Source organism: Gorilla gorilla, chromosome 11 (genome assembly GCF_029281585.2).
Source record: "Gorilla gorilla gorilla isolate KB3781 chromosome 11, NHGRI_mGorGor1-v2.1_pri, whole genome shotgun sequence".
Classification (NCBI taxonomy): domain Eukaryota; kingdom Metazoa; phylum Chordata; class Mammalia; order Primates; family Hominidae; genus Gorilla; species Gorilla gorilla.
Genome location: NC_073235.2, coordinates 21,136,572 through 21,155,522, shown reverse-complemented (window position 1 = coordinate 21,155,522; position 18,951 = coordinate 21,136,572). Strand labels below are relative to the sequence as shown.

The 18,951-nt window shown below is 41.5% G+C and overlaps 1 protein-coding gene across 6 annotated transcripts in view; it reads right to left on the bottom strand.

Moving 5' to 3' along the window:
• CFAP221 (cilia and flagella associated protein 221) overlaps positions 1–18,951 on the bottom strand; it is a 115,701-nt gene that overhangs the window by 7,262 nt on the left and 89,488 nt on the right. For 4 of the 6 annotated variants that reach the window (XM_004031690.4, XM_019022704.4, XM_055380510.2 and 1 more), the window contains 5 exons: positions 18,742–18,849; positions 18,518–18,652; positions 10,994–11,152; positions 9,534–9,625; positions 2,368–2,460 (listed from right to left, as the gene is read on the bottom strand). In XM_004031690.4, the coding sequence (XP_004031738.2) occupies positions 2,368–2,460; positions 9,534–9,625; positions 10,994–11,152; positions 18,518–18,652; positions 18,742–18,849 (587 nt within the window). The remainder of the gene's footprint in view (positions 1–2,367; positions 2,461–9,533; positions 9,626–10,993; positions 11,153–18,517; positions 18,653–18,741; positions 18,850–18,951) is intronic. The other 2 variants (XM_055380511.2, XM_055380512.2) reach the window with 1 other exon arrangement.

The following is an 18,951-nucleotide window of genomic DNA, read 5'->3' as shown; positions in this document are numbered from 1 at the left end:
TCCTTGACTTACAATGAGGTTAGGTCCCATTAGACCCATCATGAGCTGTAAATATCGTGAGTTGAAAGTGCATTTTTGACTTATGATAATTTCTACTCATAATGGGCTTATCTGGATAGAACCTCATCATAAGTCGAGGAGTGTACTTGATGAGAATCACTTTCACACCACTGTAAAGCTGAAAAATCATAAGTCAAACCAATGTAAGCCAGGTACCGTCTGTAGTTTCCGTAATATTTTGATAAGTGACAGGAGTTAAATACTGAGAGCTTCATTCGCGAAGTGAGAAAGCAAAGACCATGTATAGGCACAATTCATTCATGAGCCGCATCTCAAATAAAAATGAAGACATCCATCTCACCACAGAAATATACTTCAGAACACTTCCTTCACTCACTTCAAGGCAATGCAGTCCCAGGTAACTGCTACCAGTGCAGGAGTCAGAGCCAAATGCAGAATGATCAGGCAGGCACAGGGCTGGGCGCTTTGCCTGAACAGTGATCACAGCCCAGACCTTTCATGCCAGTACTTCACGCCAGTCAAACAGAAGCACGCAGGAGCATCTGGCTTTTGGTAAAGCAGCTAAGCTGGGCTCTTGTGTTTCCAGCTTTTCACTTGTCCCCTCCTCGTGTTTTCCCAGAACTCCCCACTGGACCAGGAGTCTTCTCATTCCCATCACCTCTCCTGCCACTGACCCTCAAGCCTGAACTCTAAAAACGCTCTGGTGATTTTATACTGAGTTATAAGTGAGACTTAAAATGTTCCCTCCCCAGAGGTAGTTTAACAGAAACAAAGCGCAAAGCTAAAGGAATGGGTCTTCAGTAACAGGAGTTCAGGAAATAGCGGGTAGGGAGGAACTCTGGGACCAAGAGTCTTCCTAATGTGCCGGAGCTCTTGTCATGCAGGGCTGGTGGCCTTCTTTGTGCTATACCCCGACTCTGTCGTCACAGATACAGCAGCAGATCCAGGTGCTCCTTTATACCCCCAAAGACATGAAAAATCAAAATTTAAAAATATCAGAAATATGTATTCATCTTCTACACTTGAGACATAACACTGGATGGAGGAAAACCTCTTGGGACATGAATACCTCTTCATCTGATGTTTTGGAAATCTAACCATGTATCTTCTCTTATTCTTATTTTCTCATAATTTTACTATTGGGTGATACAACTTCATTCTAAAGTGAGCTGTTGCTTGCCTACCAAGTGTCAGATACCGGGCTAGGGGTTTGGAATACCAGGGTCATTAATGGTAGTATATCTAATTATCAAAACCTTACTATGTGTGAGGCACTGAACTAAACATTGGACATGTAGTAATTCATTTGCTTTTCATAGCCACCCATGAGATGGGTCCTGGGATCATTCCATTTGAAGATGAGGACATTGGGGCACTGAGAGGTGAAGTCAGTGGCCCAAGGTGTACTGTGAGTGAGTGGCGGTGGTGGGGGTGGTGGTGTTGAACCCACAGCCTACCCCTTCATCACACTGTTCTATACAACATTTCGGGTGCTCTATAATCTTCTAATGGAATCTAATTTTAATGAGAGATGAGTTTGTATACAACCTTATGCTATGTTGGTTAATTAAACTAGAAAACTTAAATGAATTTTACTTTTGCCTGGTAGAAAGTATCTGCTTTAAAACATATGGAACTTCTAATTTTCTCCCTGAAATTATGTGGTGATATAATAAGTAGCTAAGTATATTTTTAAAAAAGAGGAAGTAATGACTCAGATCTAGAGGCATTTGCAAATGGGGCAATGCCAGGTGAGCCAGCTGGAAACACGTGTGAGCTGGACGTACGAATGCTGTATGCTGTGGTGCTCATGATGGAGAAGCTGCCCTGGGACAAGGGCACAGGCTCTGCTTGGCTCAGGTTTCCCATTCTCAGCTCTGCTGCTGTGTCTGTAGCCATCAATTGTAAATGAGCATACGGATAGGAGATTCAAAACCATTTCACTGGCTGTTGCGTGCTGATCAGTAAAATCAAACGTAAGTGCCTTACTTCTGGACTTGTATTTCTTTATGCCCATCCAAGTCCTACCTATCTTTCACATACTAACCCAAGTCCATGTGACCACTGAAGCCTTCCAAGGCCATTTGGCACCACCTCAGATCTCCTCTCCCTTGAGCTCCTGGAGGAGCTAAAGATCAGGAAGCCATAGAGCTTAGAGACTGTCGATTCTCCACCACTAATTTAACATCTTATCTAGGTGATGGTACGGATGGGTGTTAGCCTTATCTTCTCATATGAGTTGCAAGCTCAGGAACTGTGTGCTCTTCTGAAGTTCCTCACAGCACCTCACATATTTTTGGAAAACAGACCACATTAGAGGCCAAAGATAAAAAAAAAAAAAAATACCGTTCTACTGTTTCTAGTCTGTCCTCTTCTGGTAAGGCATCAAGAATGGCAGGGACGTCTATCGGAAGCATAAATGAATTGAAGGAATCGCAGCTGTGGAAAAACCACACAAGCAGTCAAAGATAGAGTCACACTAGAAGTCTTGGGGTCTTTACATAATTTTCTAAAGAATTTTTATTTTACCGCTGGCGAGGCCTCTACTACTCTGTCCTCCCTCACTCTTGAAAAGCCATTTATGGTTCCCAGAGGCAAAGGCAGGGGATGCAATAGGCCCCAGGCAAACCTGGGAGAACGTTGCCAAGTAAGACACTTCCCGGAGTTTAAAAAGAGAATCATAGAATTTTTCAGTTTGTAGTGTTTAAAATTGTATTATCTCCTGGGGTGAGTGTAGTTAGATACTGATATGGTTTGGTCCTGTCCCCACCAAATCTCAGGTTGAATAGTAATCCCCAGTGTTGGAGGTGGAGCCTGGTGGGAGGTGATTGGATCATGGGGGTGGAGTTCTCCGGAATGGGTTAGCACCATCCCCTTGGTGCTGTTCGCATGATGGTGAGTGAGTGAGCTATCTTGAGATCTGGTTGTTTAAAAGTGCGTGGCACCTCCTCGTCACTCTTCCTCCTGCTCTGGCCATGTGAGGTGCTGGCTTCCCCTTTGCCTTCCGCCATGATTGTAAGTCTCCAGAGGCCTCCGCAGAAGCCGAGCAGAAGCTGTCCTGCTTCCTGTACAGCTTATGGAACCATGAGCCAATTAAACCTCTTTTCTTTATAAATTACTCAGTTTCAGGCGTTTATAGCAATCAGAGAACAGGCAGTTTACTTTTGGTCCTAGTATTTTCCCTCCACCTTTATACTCCTTCTTAGACATTCTATTCCATTTCATATCTTCCTCCCCACCTCCTTGTGTATTGTTTAGTATTATAACTTTAGAGCTTTATATAAAAATTCCTGGGTATTGAGAATGTTAAAGGAATTGAGATAGGGTGGAAAATACATTGTTATTTTTAAATCTGGCAGCAGCTCTTTGTTTCAAGTGGATGGAATGCGCACTTTTTTGGGGTCTCGACTCCTTCCATACACACATTTCAGATGATATAGAAGGAATAAAAACCGAACACACAACAGCAAACAGAACAACAGAAAGGACATCAATGGATAAAAGTTTTCAATCATTTTCTGGAATAAATTTCTAGAACCCTAGAGAATGCTGTCTCATGAAAAACAGCGAAGAATGACAGAGCCTGGAGCTCACTCGGAAGGAAACAGACCTCCTCACAGATGCTGGAAAGGCTGAGGCTGAAGGTAGGGCAGGAGGCAGCAATGGAAAGCAGGGATTAACTGATGGCTCCTTTGTGTGTGCACATATGTCTTTGTGATAAGATTCTTATCTTTGTTTCGTTATTGTGCAAAAATGCACCCCCTTGCCAAGTATGAAGACTGGCTGAAAAAAAAAATTAGAGCACCATGGTTTTGACTAATGGGAAGAGAATGAGGAAAGCATCTGTGAGCTGATATAGAATGACTTTCTGGAGATAGTAAGTGAAAAAAACAAATGCAGAAAAGCATATCTAGAATGCCACTTTTTGTATAAGACAGAAGGGAAAATAAGAAATATGTATATATGCTGCTTACCATTATAAAGAGAAACACAGGAAGGATACATTAGAAGACCAAGCTGGCTACCTGCCAGGGGCTGGAGGGAGATGGGAGGGAGTGACACTTCCCTGAATATGCCTTTAATGTAGTTTTGAGTTTGGAAAACGTTAATGTTCAACATATTGAAAAAATAAAATTAAATCAATAAGAAAGTGAAATAAAAAACAAAGGCTGAAAGCAAACTGAAACAAATCATAATACTTCACAGAAATTCCATAAACACACTGGAAGGAAAGAAAGACAGAGAGAGAGAGAGAGAGACAGAGAGAGACAGAGAGGGAGAGAGAGCTAAAGGAATGAGAAAAGAAAGAGAAAAGAAAAAGAAATTACCCAAGTAACTTACTACAAGTTATTTGACTACATACCCAAAGACTTGGGTGGGAGGGGGTGGGGGGGGACGTGGAAACCAATCTGAACTTATTTTGCATGTTTATTAAGGTGGTTATGGATCAAGCAATTCTGAAATGATTTTTGATGTATTATAAGATTGAGTAAGTAAATGTATTAGAAGCCAGGGTTCTCACAGTGGAAGAAGGGAGATACAAATATGGAATGGTGGAAAGCAAGCAATAACTCTATGGATATGGACTGGAACTGTAGGCATTGGTGTGAATTCATGCTTTCTAAAATATGGATATGTATGAGTATATGTGTGTTTATATGCACATACATTACATATATATGTATGTTGCATATATCTTTGTGTGTACGTTGTGTGTGTGTGTTTGTGTGTATCCCTGACTTTGTCTGCTGAATAGGCCAAGAAGCAAACCCCGTCCCACCCCAGAAGCAATGTGTATACATAGCACCCAGATTTTGGTCTTTAATCCCATTTCCCACCAAAACAAACCTGGGCCTGGAGACATAGAGCTTAGCCTTGTTAGTAACTGACTTCATGATAAAGAATCCAGGTTCTATTAGAAAATTCTACCAAAACTTTACTTTAGAACATGTATAGTCAGAGGGAATTCCCACTAAGAAGAGGGACTGAGAAGGTCAGGGTCTGGGCCGCTCGCCAGCGACCAGGCTGGTCTAGCACAATGGAATGGCAGCAACCAAGAGCTTTTCATGAAGCAAAACTTACCCAGTTTTTAAATTCTGAGACCAGTTCCTCTCACTTTTTGTGTGTGTGTTAAATATATTCATTTAAAATTGAAATAGTGATGACAGTAGATGGTGGTTGGGCATTTTTAAAATTTGTTTTGCTTTTATTTATTTTTTAAATTTTTATTTTCTTTTGAGATGGAGTCTTGTTTCGCTGCCCAGGCGGGTGTGCAGTGGCATAACATTGGTTCACTGCAAGCTCTGCCTCCCGGGTTGAAGCGATTCTCCTGCTTCAGCCTCCTGAATAGCTGGGATTACAGGTGCCCGCCACCGTACCTAACTAATTTTTGTATTTTTAGTAGAGACGAGGTTTCACTATGTTGTCCAGGCTGGTCTTGATCTCCTGACCTCAAGTGATCCTCCTGCCTTGGCCTCCCAAAGTGCTGGGATTATAGGCATAAACCAATGTTTCTGGCTGTTGCTTTGTTTAATTTTAATGTCCTGGCCAGTCACGGTGGCTCACGCCTGTAATCCCAGCACTTTGGGAGGCTGAGGTGGGCGGATTGCTTGAGGTCAGGAGTTCGAGACCAACCTGGCCAACATGGTGAAACCCCGTCTCTACTAAAAATACAAAAAAGTAGCCGCGTGTGGTGGCCCACGCCTGTAGTCCTAGCTACTCAGGAGGCTGAGGCAGAGAATTGCTTGAACCTGGGAGGCAGAGGTTGCAGTGAGCTGAGATCGTGCCACTGCACTCCAGCCTGGGCGACAGAGTGAAACTCCATCTAAAAATATATATATATATTTAATGTCCTTACTTGACAAAGTAAAACCCTGACAACGCCAAGACAGTTCTCAAAGTTCTTCTGGACATTTCACTCATCTATGAATTCAGAAAGTCTGGGAACTATTGGATTAGATAATTTCTTCAGTTGTCACTGACTCTCTGATTTTATGGAAGTCCAAAGAGATTTAACAAGTTATCTCTGAATTTACTGAACAGTAAAGAAATAAATGAGCTGCTTCGATTATTACGAATACAAAAATGACTTGGAATAAATAAATACTAAATAACTATATTGCATGGTTTAACAACAAACAGTTGTCAGGGGCAAAAGATACAAGGCAAACCTCATAAGTAATAGGAGCTAATTTATTCAAGCAAAATGGCTGCAAAGTTGGAATATCATTAATGGATTTATAGGAAGTTGCTATGGACTGAATTTTGTGTTGTCCCCAAATTCATGTTGAAACATAACTCCCAGGCCAGGTGCAGTGGCTCACACCTGTAATCCCAACACTTTGGGAGGCCGAGGTGGGAGGATCACTTGAGGCCAGGAGTTTGAGATCAGCCCGGGCAACATAGCAAGACCCTATCCCTATTTACATTAAAAATAACAAGAACTTAACCCCCAGTGTGATGGTATTTGGAGATGGAGCCTTTGGGAGGTGGGTTAGGTCATAAGGGTGGAGCCCTCATGAATAGGATTAGTGCCTATCAAAGAGGCCTGAGAAGCTGGGTGCAGTGGCTCCACTTCTGTAATCCCAGCACTTTGGGAGGCTGAGGTGGGAGGATTGCTTGAGGCCAGGAGTTCAACACCAGCCTGGGCAATGTAGCAAAACCATATCTCTACAATAAATAAATAAAATTGGCTGAGCATGATGATGCACACCTATAATCCCAGCTACTTGGGAGGTTGAGGAAGGATAATCAGTTGAGCCCAGGAGTTTGAAGCTGCAGTGAGCTATGATTATGCCACTGCACTCCAGCATGGAAGATAGTGATATCTCATCTAAAAAAAAAAAAAAAAAAAAAAAAAAAAAGGCCTGAGAGCTCCCTTCCCCTTTCTGCCATGTTTGGACACAGTGAGAAGACAACCATGTAGGAACCAGGAAGCTGGCCCTCACCAGACACCAAGTCTACTGGCACCTTGATCTCGGACTTCCCAGTCTCCAGAACTGAGAAATAAATTTCAGTTGTTCATAAATTACATCTATGGTATTTTATTATAGCTGCCCAAACGAACTAAGACAGAACTTAAAAAAGGAATTACACTTCTTATTTTGTACCTGTTTTCAGAAATAAAAACATGACCTAGAGTCTTACATCCCGTGGAAATCCATGCTAAGAAGACACAGAATCCTCCCTTGATTTTATGAGCTGTTATGCAACTGCAGTTTATTTAGAAACAAACTGGCCCAACAAGCGCACTCAGGCACATAAGCTGAAAGTAACAACTCATGGTTCCAGAGTTTTCTTTAATTCATGGAGAGTTCATGTTTAATTCATGGTTATTCAAGCCCAAGGTAACTGCATTCTCACTGCTTGTTGAAAGAACAGCCTCGGGAGATTTTTTTCCAAGGACATTGCTTTGGAAAGAAAATAGGATGCTTTTTCTTGATTCTCAAGAACGGTACACGCTGACAACGGGTGGACATGGTCAGCGGGTCGCCACTTCTCACCATTCCTCATTTTTCTTATTCAGTGTCCTGACAGCACCCCAAACCCGGTTTACTGACTGCATAGGTCAGTTCTGAAGCATCCTCACCCCGCAGCAAAATGAGGCAGTCTGTCAATGTGGTGACGGACTATCGCCATCTGGTGGCGATGGAGTGACTGCGACGCTTAGTGGGCGGGGAAGGAGGGTAGAAGTGAGAGAAGAGTTACTAAGCATGCACCAGGCATGATGCCAGATGCTTCACAAGATCATTGCACTTTTATCCTCACGCACACGCAAATGTGAGGATGCCATCACTGCCTCTCTCTCAGAGAGGGGGAGATTATTGCTCGAACGGCTTCATTAGTACGTAGCTCGCCCAAGGACTGAACTGGTGATACATCCAGTGTACAATGGAGGCAGGTCTCTCCCATGCCAAAGCTTTCCTTCTCTCTTCGATGCCATTGTTCCCGCAAGTTCTGGAGATTTGACATTCTAGAAATATGCTAAAAATGTAGAACAAGGATGCTGGTTTTCAGATGGCAATAGGGTGGATGAGGAATGGATGAAGTATAACAATTGGAAAGAAACATATTTTTGAGCTCTTGCCATGTCCCAAATCCTATGCTGGGTGCTTTTTGTTTACCGCATGCTAATCTTCAGGCAAAGGAGAGGAGTAGAGAAGCCCTAAGGAAGTGACCCCAAGGGGACAGCACATGGGAAAGCCTTGACGTAGATGACGCACAGCCGCATTTGGCTTAGTTCAGGAAGAGCTTACCAATGAAGCCCTTCAATGAAGATGATGAAGGAGAAAGTCAAATTCAGTGTTCTGGGGTTACAACCCAGATTCCAACTATCTCCTCAAATACCTGGGGAGGCGTGGGTGGATGTGGGTGGATGGGACGGCTGCACTTGTACACTACAAGTTGGGTGAGCTCTTGTACTCTTACTAAAATTAAAACATCAATGCTGAGAATGGCCTTTGCAACAAGTCCAATCCCCTTGTCTTACTGACAAGAGGACTGGGCCCAGAGAGTTGGCCAAGGGGCATGGCTGAGGTCACATGACTCCTGGAGGTCATGTAGCCTCCCTGGTGAGTTTCTGAGTCAGAGGATCCAGGTTACCCGAGTGGGAGCTGGGGTGTGTGTAAAGATCACCTACTGATCTTGGTTGGTGGCAGAGCTCAGGTTTCTTGGCCACTCTTGGAGCCATGCCAGGGCTCTGCCACCTTGGGGTGGGCCTCATTCTGGATCAGAGGATTGGAACTTTGTTTGACAGCTGATGATAATCATTTTGGGACACCAGTCACATCTGTTCACCACTCACTCACTTAGCTGTATTTATAAGGATAGTGAACTGAAGAAGCAAATTCAAGGGCTCAGGAGTGAGCGATTGGCCAGGCAGAGTCTAATGACACCAGGCTACTTCTTTGATATCTTATGGTTTTGAAGAGCTATTAAATAAGCAAATTAGCAAAAATGTAGTCACTCTAAGTTTCTTCTTTCATCATCCAACAATATTCTGATCTACCCATTGTGTATCCGGAGCAGGGCTGTTTTCTGTGTGGGGATTGCCACGGTCTCACAGTGAATGCCAGCCTGTGGCACAAGAGGGCCATGGATCCTTTGGAACTGGATACAGAGACTGCGGAAGGCTAATCTTGGCAATTTATGATTTTTTTTCCTTTTTTTTTGTTTTGAGATGGAGTCTCTCTCTGTCACCCAGGCTGCAATTTATGAATTTTAAAAAGATTGACCATGAATATTTCAGTTGAATTATATGGAATGGTTGTCTACTTGTACTCAAGCATTGCCAATTCGTCACCTAGGACATTACTTTTCAAACAAGTGTATCTCAAGATAAACTCCAAATATGAAAATCAGTTACACATCATCAAATTTCTTTGACTAGCAAACTTCTCTCATGCTTTAAAAGTATGGTTTGACATATTATTGGCATTTAACTTTTGGGGATCATTGCCTCTGTAATACATGAGGCACACATACTTGTGAGCAAACAGATGAGCCGTGCTTACCTCTTTGTGGTCTCCATCTTGGAGGGGTCTGGCAGGGAGGAGAGAACCAGGGACTGGAAGCTTTTCCAGTGCATTATTCCGGGAATAATGTCCTGTAAGGAAAGTCAGCACATGGGAAGCAACTGTTTGGTGAGGTAAAGTTTCTGAAGGACTTTTGTTTTATTCAACTATTTTTCAGTCTTAAAAGGCTAAGCACCAAAATCTGTAGTTTCATTCAGTTTGAATTTTTCTGAAGCAAAAAGGCAATTGCTTCAGCAAAGCACATTAAACAGTGCAACACAGAATTAGAGACAAAGGCGAGGTTTGCTTCCCTTGCTTCATTGGGCACTTGCACAGGCAACATGTCCTCGGGATGGAGGAGAGCTGTGGCCTTAGAATCTATTTTGTTTATTGTGAATGTCATGCTAATGCAACACCTGGAGAGGATGGCAGTTCATGCAGCAGCACTCCAGGCAGGAGAGCTGCACACGCGCGCCACGTGGGAGGCAAGCGCTGCAAGGAGACCCCTGGCTGGGCTGAGTGCAGGGTGCATGATAGAGGCAGAAGGGAATGTGGCTGGAGAGCCAGGCAGGTCACAAGGGCATTGTGGGCCAAGCTAATGAGCTTGGAGCTGCTGCAGCAGGCAGCGGGGACCCACGGAGGGCTTTCGAGCAGGAAATGACAGGATCAACTCGTGCCGAAGGAAGATTTCTCTGAAGGGAAGGCTGACTGCAGCAGCAGTGGGCCAAGGGCTAGACTAGAGGGAGGTCTGCAAATCTGTTTGCCGTGTCAGTGGCACACTGGTGCCCGGCCCCCCCGCCCCCCCGGGGTGGTTAGATGAGGGGAATGGGGGAGAAGGAGGAAAGGATCTCATGGGTAACTACACAAAGTCCATCAAACAGAAAGGCAAGTAGGTGACACACGAAGAGGAGGCAGTTGAGGGTGTGGCTGGTAGAAGTGGGGAGAGAGCTCATAATCTGAGTTAAGGGTTAATTGAGCTTGAAGGGCCTGAGGATAATCCTCAAGGGGTGTCAGGGGATATTCAGGTCAGGGTCGTTCCCTGGGGGGGAAGTAATTCCTTGGAGCCACTTCTTTGCATGTGTCACACCACTACTTTGTCCATTCTGGTTTCTACACTTGGGGCCAAAGAGAGAAGAGGTCAGACCAACGGTTGTGCATACCGTGTGGCTGTTTTTACATGATTGAAATACGAACACACGAACATTAGGTGCAGCCTTCCAGAGGAATGTTGACAAAGGGTAGCAGGCAGCCCGAGAGGCAGGTGTGGTCAGGACAAGGCGGTGCGGGGTCTCCACCTGTACCCCTTTAGGGCTGGCGGTATGAGGGGCCGTGTTACCATTCTTGTTCTGCAGCTGTGGCGGCAAACCTTTGTTGCAATTCCAGCTGTGACCCTGTCCTCGTCCCCTGCCCCTCCCTGCAGCCCAGGGTCACTCTGCCAGTGAGCCTGGTGATGACATTACCGTGTGATGGAGAAACTGCTTTTGGGTGACAGGAATGCTGGACCCGTGGCGGGACTCTTTGGTGAATTTGTACTTGGGGTGAGAGCATAGATGGTAATCTATCAACGTTTCTGCGTAGGTCAGAGGATGCATTACAGCAAATAATCCTGGGTTGGGATTCTGCCGAAGACAGGGAAAAAATATTCTTTTCTGTTTACCAGTTTCTAAGCCAGGCATAGGACAGGCATCAGCTAATGCTGTCTGTGGCTCCCACTAGCACTAACACTCTGTGACTCCATGTCAGCTTGTCTGGAAAAGAGAAGCAGGAGAGCAGAGGTGTCTTCAAGTCAGCAGCGTTTAAAAAATCATAGTCATTCATAAATGTCACTTTCCTGGCTTAAGAGCTTCATTACAAACCATATGGGTTTACTAAACTCCCATGAAAATAAGTACAACTGAAATCACAGCTTAAAACAGCTTTGAGTATTTGTTGTAATGCTGATGAATTAGGGGGGTTATTAAATGAGCACACTGGTTTGAAAAAGCAAATAAGCTTCTGGTTTTGAAAACAAAAATAGGCTTTTAAAAGCTACTTTAAAGAGATGACAAAAAAGAGGATGACATTCGATGTATCAGGAAATGTCAACATTTAACATTGTTTTGGTAATGTGTTTAATTCAGGAAGGCTCCATTTGGAAGTAGTATCTGGTTTTAAGGGAGATCCTGTTTTTTATTAATTTTCCAGCAGAACTAATGGAGGCACAGAGCAATTATATCAAAATACTAAAATATAGAGCCTTTTACTGTTCTCTCAGAGGCTCGTAAAACAAAAACCCTATTCTTGTCCCAAACAACAACGTAGTGCCCCTCCCTGCCAGCTGTTTAACCTCAGATGTTTGATGTTTAATAACCACTACACTGAGATTCTGTTGTTTGTTTGTCTAACTTTTAAAAACAAGTTAAAAACGCCCCACAAAACCACTTAGCTTATGGAAACTCAATCTCACTGCCAAGAAACAAATGTCCCCCCAAACTTAAGTGACATGCAGCTAGACCTGAATGCATTCCAGCACCCAGATGCAAGGTAGGGGAGGGCCCGGCAGTGGTGAGTCAAGAAGGCTGGAAAGGAGGTAAGCGTTGGTGCAGAGGCTGCTATGCCACTTGAGGGCCAGGATGAGGGCCTGGGGCAAAGGTAGGGAGAGGGCTCTGGGCTCAACTCCTGGATATAAAGGAGTAGGGAGGGCAGGAAGGCAACGATGACCACTGAGGGGGTCTGAGATGCCCACAGTAATGTGGAAATAAGCATACACCTTGGTAAGCACTTGTGGTTGAGGCAGGATTTAGGAAGGCAGTGTGATGGGCAGTGGGGCTGGGCCCACCCTATAGGGATAGTGTGAGGGCAAAGGTACACAACACCAGGAGAGGGGAAATGACCTGTGTGGGCTTCAGGAGTGTCTTCTACTCTGGTTGACTGAGGGCATGTGAAGCTGCCATGTGGCCGGCTCTCTTGGTCTGCCTTGGGCCAGGCGTCATGAATGCAGTCTTTTTGGAAATGGCAATGGCACTGTCTCCCACAGCTGTCATCCTTCAGATCCCCATTGCTCCCAGAGTAACTGGTCTCAGTGGTCACCCCATGATGCTTTTAATTTTAATTTTCCTAAACTAACGCATGCATATGGTAGCGACTCACCTCGGCTGCAAGGATTTGTGAGGAAAAGCAGTGGTTCCACAGGCCCTTCCTGTTCCCAGGCCCACATCCCAGAGGCTGCTTCTTTCCCTTGTTTCTGGCTTTTGTGACTCTGGTGGTCACCACCCTAACTGTAAACATCATGCTTATTCTTCCACTTCTTGATTGTCAACCTCAGGCAGTATCTACTGACTCATTACTATGCAAGACAAGGACTTCGCTTAGGTACACAAATGCCCCTTCCAAACTTCTTTCCTATTTTGAAGATTACATTATTCTGCTTTTGCTCACCATTGTGACTTGAAATGGTACACACATGCCCCTATTTCTTGTACATCATCTTTAGTTGAGTATTTCAACTCCCCTTCAGGTGAAATCAAAACATCATTCTTCTGCTTTTCTGTACCTTTTCTTCTTGCTTTCACAACTTTCCTTTGATATTGTTGAGATTCTTAACATTTGCCTTCCAGAACTACAGCCAAGACCTTCATGCTTTGCTCATGGGTTGTCTCTAAAAGTTGAAAACTAATAAGTAGCATTTACTTTCTCTCAGCTATGTAAACATGTTTCTCTTCCAGGCCAAGTAGAGGCTTGGATTACGGGTTTGGCTTATTTACTTATTTATATTTTGGCTAAAGGTTCAATATCATGACCTGTGGGCCACCGTTAGAGAAGAGTTCTGGTATCAAGGCCAAATGGATTATATTTTTAGATTTTTCCATCAGCTCTTAAAAATCATGTCAAATTTTAGTTTGGTTTCCTATTTGGAGCACATACTGATGTTCAGTTGATGTCCCCCCTTGTAGATTATAATTGCTTCTTCTTTTTTTGATGTGCCTTTATGCAATCCTTGAGTCTTCGAGACTCTCAACTGCACTGTTAGTGCTTGGAGCCTACCCTTTCCTAGACACCTCTTTCTCAGAGCCCTTTACCCTCCCTCCTCCAGACTGAATGACCAGAGATCAGCCCAAGACTTCACTATAATGCTTCACCGGTTGTAACCACTGCAGTATTTCTTTTCCTTCCTTAGGGTCTCCTAATTCCTACTTTTACTGCTGTACTGATGTATAGTTGATGTATAATAAATGACACATTTAAATTACATAGTTTGATATGTTTTAACATTTGTTTCACCTGCAAAACCATTGCCGTCATAAACATAATCAACATTTCCATCACCCCCAAGAGTTATTTCATGCCCTTCATCATTCCCCCATCCTCATTTCCTGCCCCTCCACGCCATCCACCCAACCCATCCACTGGCAGCCACCAATCTTTCTGTCTCTGTAGATTACTTCAGATGTTCTAGACTTTTATCTAAATTGAACAAAACAGCATGTAATCTTTTTTGTCTGATTTCTTTTACCCAAGATTTATATGTTTGGGAACATATAAATCTGCTATGAATATTCTTGCACAAGTTTAATGCTTCTATTTATCTTGGGTGAATAGCTAGGAATGGAATGGTTGGACATATGGTGGATGTATGTTAACTGCTAACTTTGTAAGAAACTGCCAAACAGTTTTCCAAAGTAGTTGTACCATTTTACATTCCCACCAGCAGTTTTTCAAATTGTAGGTGTTCTAACAGAGAGATCTCATTGCCGTTTTAATTTGCATTGTTAATGATGTATTATTCTGTGCATCTTTTCGTGTGCATATTTGCCATCTGTATATCTTCTTTGGTGAAGTATCTGTTCAAATCTTTTGCCCATTTCAAAATTGGATTGTTTGCTTTCTTATTATTGAGTTCTGATAATTCTTTTAAAAATATTTATTATATGGTGATAACAACACTTACCATGAGAACTACCCTTTTAACAAATTTTTAAATGTGCATTATTGGCTATGAGTGCGATGTTGTACCGCAGATTGTGAGAGAAGATTTGTCTTTCTTGACTGCAACTTTATGCCTATTGCCTAGTAACTCCCCGTTTTCCCCTCTCTCAGCCTCTAATAACCATCATTCACTCTTGATTCTGTCAATCTGGCTATTATCAATATCTCATATAAGCAGAATCATACAGTATTTGTCTTTCTGTGGCTGGCTTATTTAGCTTAGCATAATGTCCTCAAGGTTTATCAATGCTGTTGCATATTACAGAATTTCCTTCCTTTTTTAAGGCTGAATAGTATTCCACTATCTGAATATGCCACTTTTTTTATTCCATTCATCTGTTGATAGATTTTTAGATTGTTTCCACATCTTAGCTATTGTGAATAGTGCTGCAATGAACATAGGAGTGTTAATATCTCTTTGATATCCTGTTTTCTTTCTCTCTCTTTATTTTTTGAAACACGGTCTTGCTTTGTCACCCAGGCCGGAGTTCAGTGGTGCCATCATGGCTCACTGCAACCTCAACCTCCTGGGCTCGAATGATCCTCCCACCTCAGCCTCCCAAATAGCTGGGACTACAGGCTTCTGCCATCACACCTGGCTAATTTTTTGTAGAAACAGTGTCTTGTTATGTTGCCTAGGCTGGTCTCAAACTCCTGGGCTCAAGTGATCCTCCTGCCTTAGCCTCCCAAAGTGTTAAGAGTACAGGCATGAACTAGCATGCCTAGCCCTGATTTTAATACTTCTGGAAACATATCCAGAAGTGGGATTGCTGGATCACATTATTATTATTACTGTTATTATCATTATTCGAGACAGGGTCTCACTCTGTTGCCCAGGCAGAAGTGCAGTAGTGAAATCACAGCTTACTGCAGCGTTGAACTCCTGAACTCAAGAGGTCCTCCTGCCTCAGCCTCCCAAGTAGCTAGGGCTATAGGCATGTGCCACCACACCCAGCAGATTGCTGGATCATATGGCAGTTCTATATTTAATTTTTTGAGGAACCTCCATACTATTTTCTACAGTGGATGCACCATTTTGGATTTCTACCAACAGTGTGTAAGGATTCCAATTTCTCTACATCTTCCTTAACACTTACTGTGTTTTATTTTTTTTATAATAGCCTTCTTAACAGATGTTAGGTAATATCTCATTGTGGTTTTGATTTTTTTTCTGAGGATTAGTGGTGAGCATTTTTTTCAGATAGCTGTTGGCCATTTATAAGTCTTCTTTGGAGAAATGTCTATTCAAGTTTTAACCCACTTTTTAAATTGAGTTATTAGTTTTTTTTTTACTATTGATTTGTAGAAGTTTCTTATATATTTTGGGTATTAACTCCTTATGAAATATATAGTTTGCTGACTATATATTTATTTATTCTGTAGGTCACTTTTTCATTCTGTTGACTGTTTCCTTTGTGAGTTTTGACAGTTCCTTATATATTCTGGATACAAGTTCTTATCAGATATGCGATTTCCAAATATTTTCTCCAAGTCTGTAATTTATATTTTTATTTTCTTAACGTTAACAGAAATTCTTAATTTGGACAAAGTCCAATTAATCCATTTTTTTTCATTTATGGATTGTGGTTTTTTTGGTGTTTTATCTAAGAAATCTTTGTCTAATTGAAGATCACAAAGATTTTCTACGTGTTTTCTAGTAGTTTTATAGTTTCAGGTTTTCTATTTAGGTCTATGATCCATGTTGTATTAATTTATGTAGATGGTGTGAGGTACTAATTGAAATTTTTATTTTTATTTTTGGTAAATAGATATCCAAATGTTCTAGCATTATTTGTTGAAAGATTATCTTTTCTCTAATGAATTATCTCTGACCTTCATCAAAAATCAGTTGACCATGATGTATGAATGAATATATTTCTGGATCCTCTATTCTGTTCCATTAATCTGTTTATTTCTCCATTTATTTAGGCTTTCTTTGAGTTCTCTCAGTAATGTTTTATAATTTTCAGTGTACTGGTCTTATACATTTTTGTCATATTTATCTCTAAACATTTCACTTTTTGATGCTATTGTTAAATGATATGGCTTTTGAAACTTAAGTTTCAGAATGTTTGTTGCTAGTATACAGAAATATAATTGATTTTTATATGGTGATTCTGCATTCTGCAATCTTGTTAAATTCCCTTATTAATTTTAGTAGTTTTTTTTGTAGATTTCATTGTATTTTCTAGATAGACAATCTTTTTTTCTTTTTTTTTTTTTTGTAAATAAAGACAGCTTTATGTCTTCTTTTCAAATCTGGGTACCTTGTATTTATTTTTCTTGTCTTGTTACCTTGGCTATACTTATAATCCTGAATAGAATTAGTGAGAGCAGACATCCTTGCCTTATACTTGATCTTAGGAGGAAGGCATTCAGTGATTTACTACTCAGTTTGATGTTGGCTCTAGGTTTTAAATAGATGACCATTATTTGGTTGAGGAAGTTCCCTTCTATCCCGCACTTGCTGACAGTGTTCATCAGGAATGGATGTTAGATAATTTTTCTGTTACTATTGAGATGTTTTTCCTTTTTGGTGTGTTATATGTAAACTACAGTGAGTTTGTAATGTTAAATTAATCTTGTCTTCCTGGTTCAAGCCCCTATTTGGTTATGATACATTATCCTTTTTATATAGCAATTAATTTATCAAAATTTTGTTAAAAATATTTTCATCTATGTTCATCAAGGATATTGATCTTTTCTTTTTTTTCCTGTAATATCTCTGTCTGGCTTTGGTATCAGAGTAATACTAGCCTCCAGAATGATTTGGGAATTAGTCTCTTCTCTTCCATTTCCTGGAAGAGCTTGTGTAGATTTTGTATTATTCCTTCCTTAAATATTTGGCAGAATTCCCTAGTGAAGGCCTCTGGGCCTGGAGGTTTCTTTGTGGGAAAGTTTTCAACCAAAAATTCAATTTCTTTAACAGATATAAAGCTATTTTGGCTATTTATCTCCTCTTAAATAAGATTTTACAGTTTGTGCCTTTTAATGAATTTGCACATTTAACTTAAATCATCAAATTTACTGGCATAAAGTTTTTCATAATATTAACTTCTTATCTTTTTAAAATCTGTAGAATATGTAGTGATGTCACCTTCCTCGTTCCTGACATTGGTAATTTGTGCCTTTTGCCTTGTTTCCTGATCAGTTAGGTTACAGGTTTATTCATTTTATTGATCTTCTCAAAGGACCAGTTTTTCTCTCTATTGTTTTTCTGCTTTCTATTTCATTTGATTTTCTTTTGAGATGGAGTCTTGCTCTGTCACCCAGGCTGGAGTGCACTGGCGCGATCTCAGCTCACTGCAACCTCCTCCTCCTGGGTTCAAGCAATTCTCCTGCCTCAGCCTCCTGAATAGCTGGGATTATAGGCAGGTGCCACCACGTTTGGCTAATTTTTTTGTACTTTTAGTAGAGACAGGGTTTCACCATGTTGGCCAGGCTGGTCTCAAACTCCTGACCTCAAATGATCCGCCGGCTTGGCTTCCTAAAGTGTTGGGATTACAGGCATTAGCCACTGTACCCAGCCTATTTCATTGATTTTCAATCTGACCTTTATTATTTCTTTTTTCTGCTTAGTTTGGTTTCATCTGCCCTCCTTTTTCTAATTTTTTAAAGGGGTAGCTTAGGACATTAAGTTGAAACTTTTCTTCTTTTCCAATGTGGGTGTGTAGTGCTGTTAATTTCCCACAGATTTTTTGTTTGTTTTCATTTTCATTCACTTAAAAATACTTGCTAATTTCTTTTTTAATTTCTTCTTTGGCCTATATGTACATATTATAGATATTTAGAAAAGATCATAAAATTATTTTCATTAAAAATGCAGGAATTGCTAAAAGACGGAATCATTGATATTCTCCAAAAAATAAAGGTTGGCAAACAATTTTAAAGGTCAGATATTGTTTAACACTTGAAATTCCAAAGAGAAAAAGTATTCCCAATGAATGCTCTGTTTCCTATAGAGTAATTGCTGAAATAAAGGAACACAGAAAACAAGGCTTCTGCCAGTTGTCACTTACAAAAACATACAGAGGATCATAATCTAGAGACATGGCTAAGGCCTCAGGTGGTTTCATGCTCAAGATTGATGTCTTGCCAGAGAGCTGAGTTGTGGAGTCCTGTTTCGGAAGGGCTATGATGGTGGTGACTTCATCCTAACCAGGAGCAAGGACAGCACGTTAGTTTTGATGCCAGGATAAGAGGGAAAAGATGAGAGAGATTCTGGAAGATGGGGGTGTGTTACCTCAGCTCCTTGCTTTAGGGCTCGGGCAAGCTTTTGAGGTCTGTAACTTGTTGAAGACGTGTGGACAGAGAATGGCTGATATCTCTTAATTTTGTACAGTTGAGGAACCTGAAGGTGAAAGAAGATTGAAAATCCTTAAAAACCTGTTACCATTTGGTGGGATCTACTTCTCAACAACAGCATTTCCGAGCTTCCTGGTGGTAAAAGTAA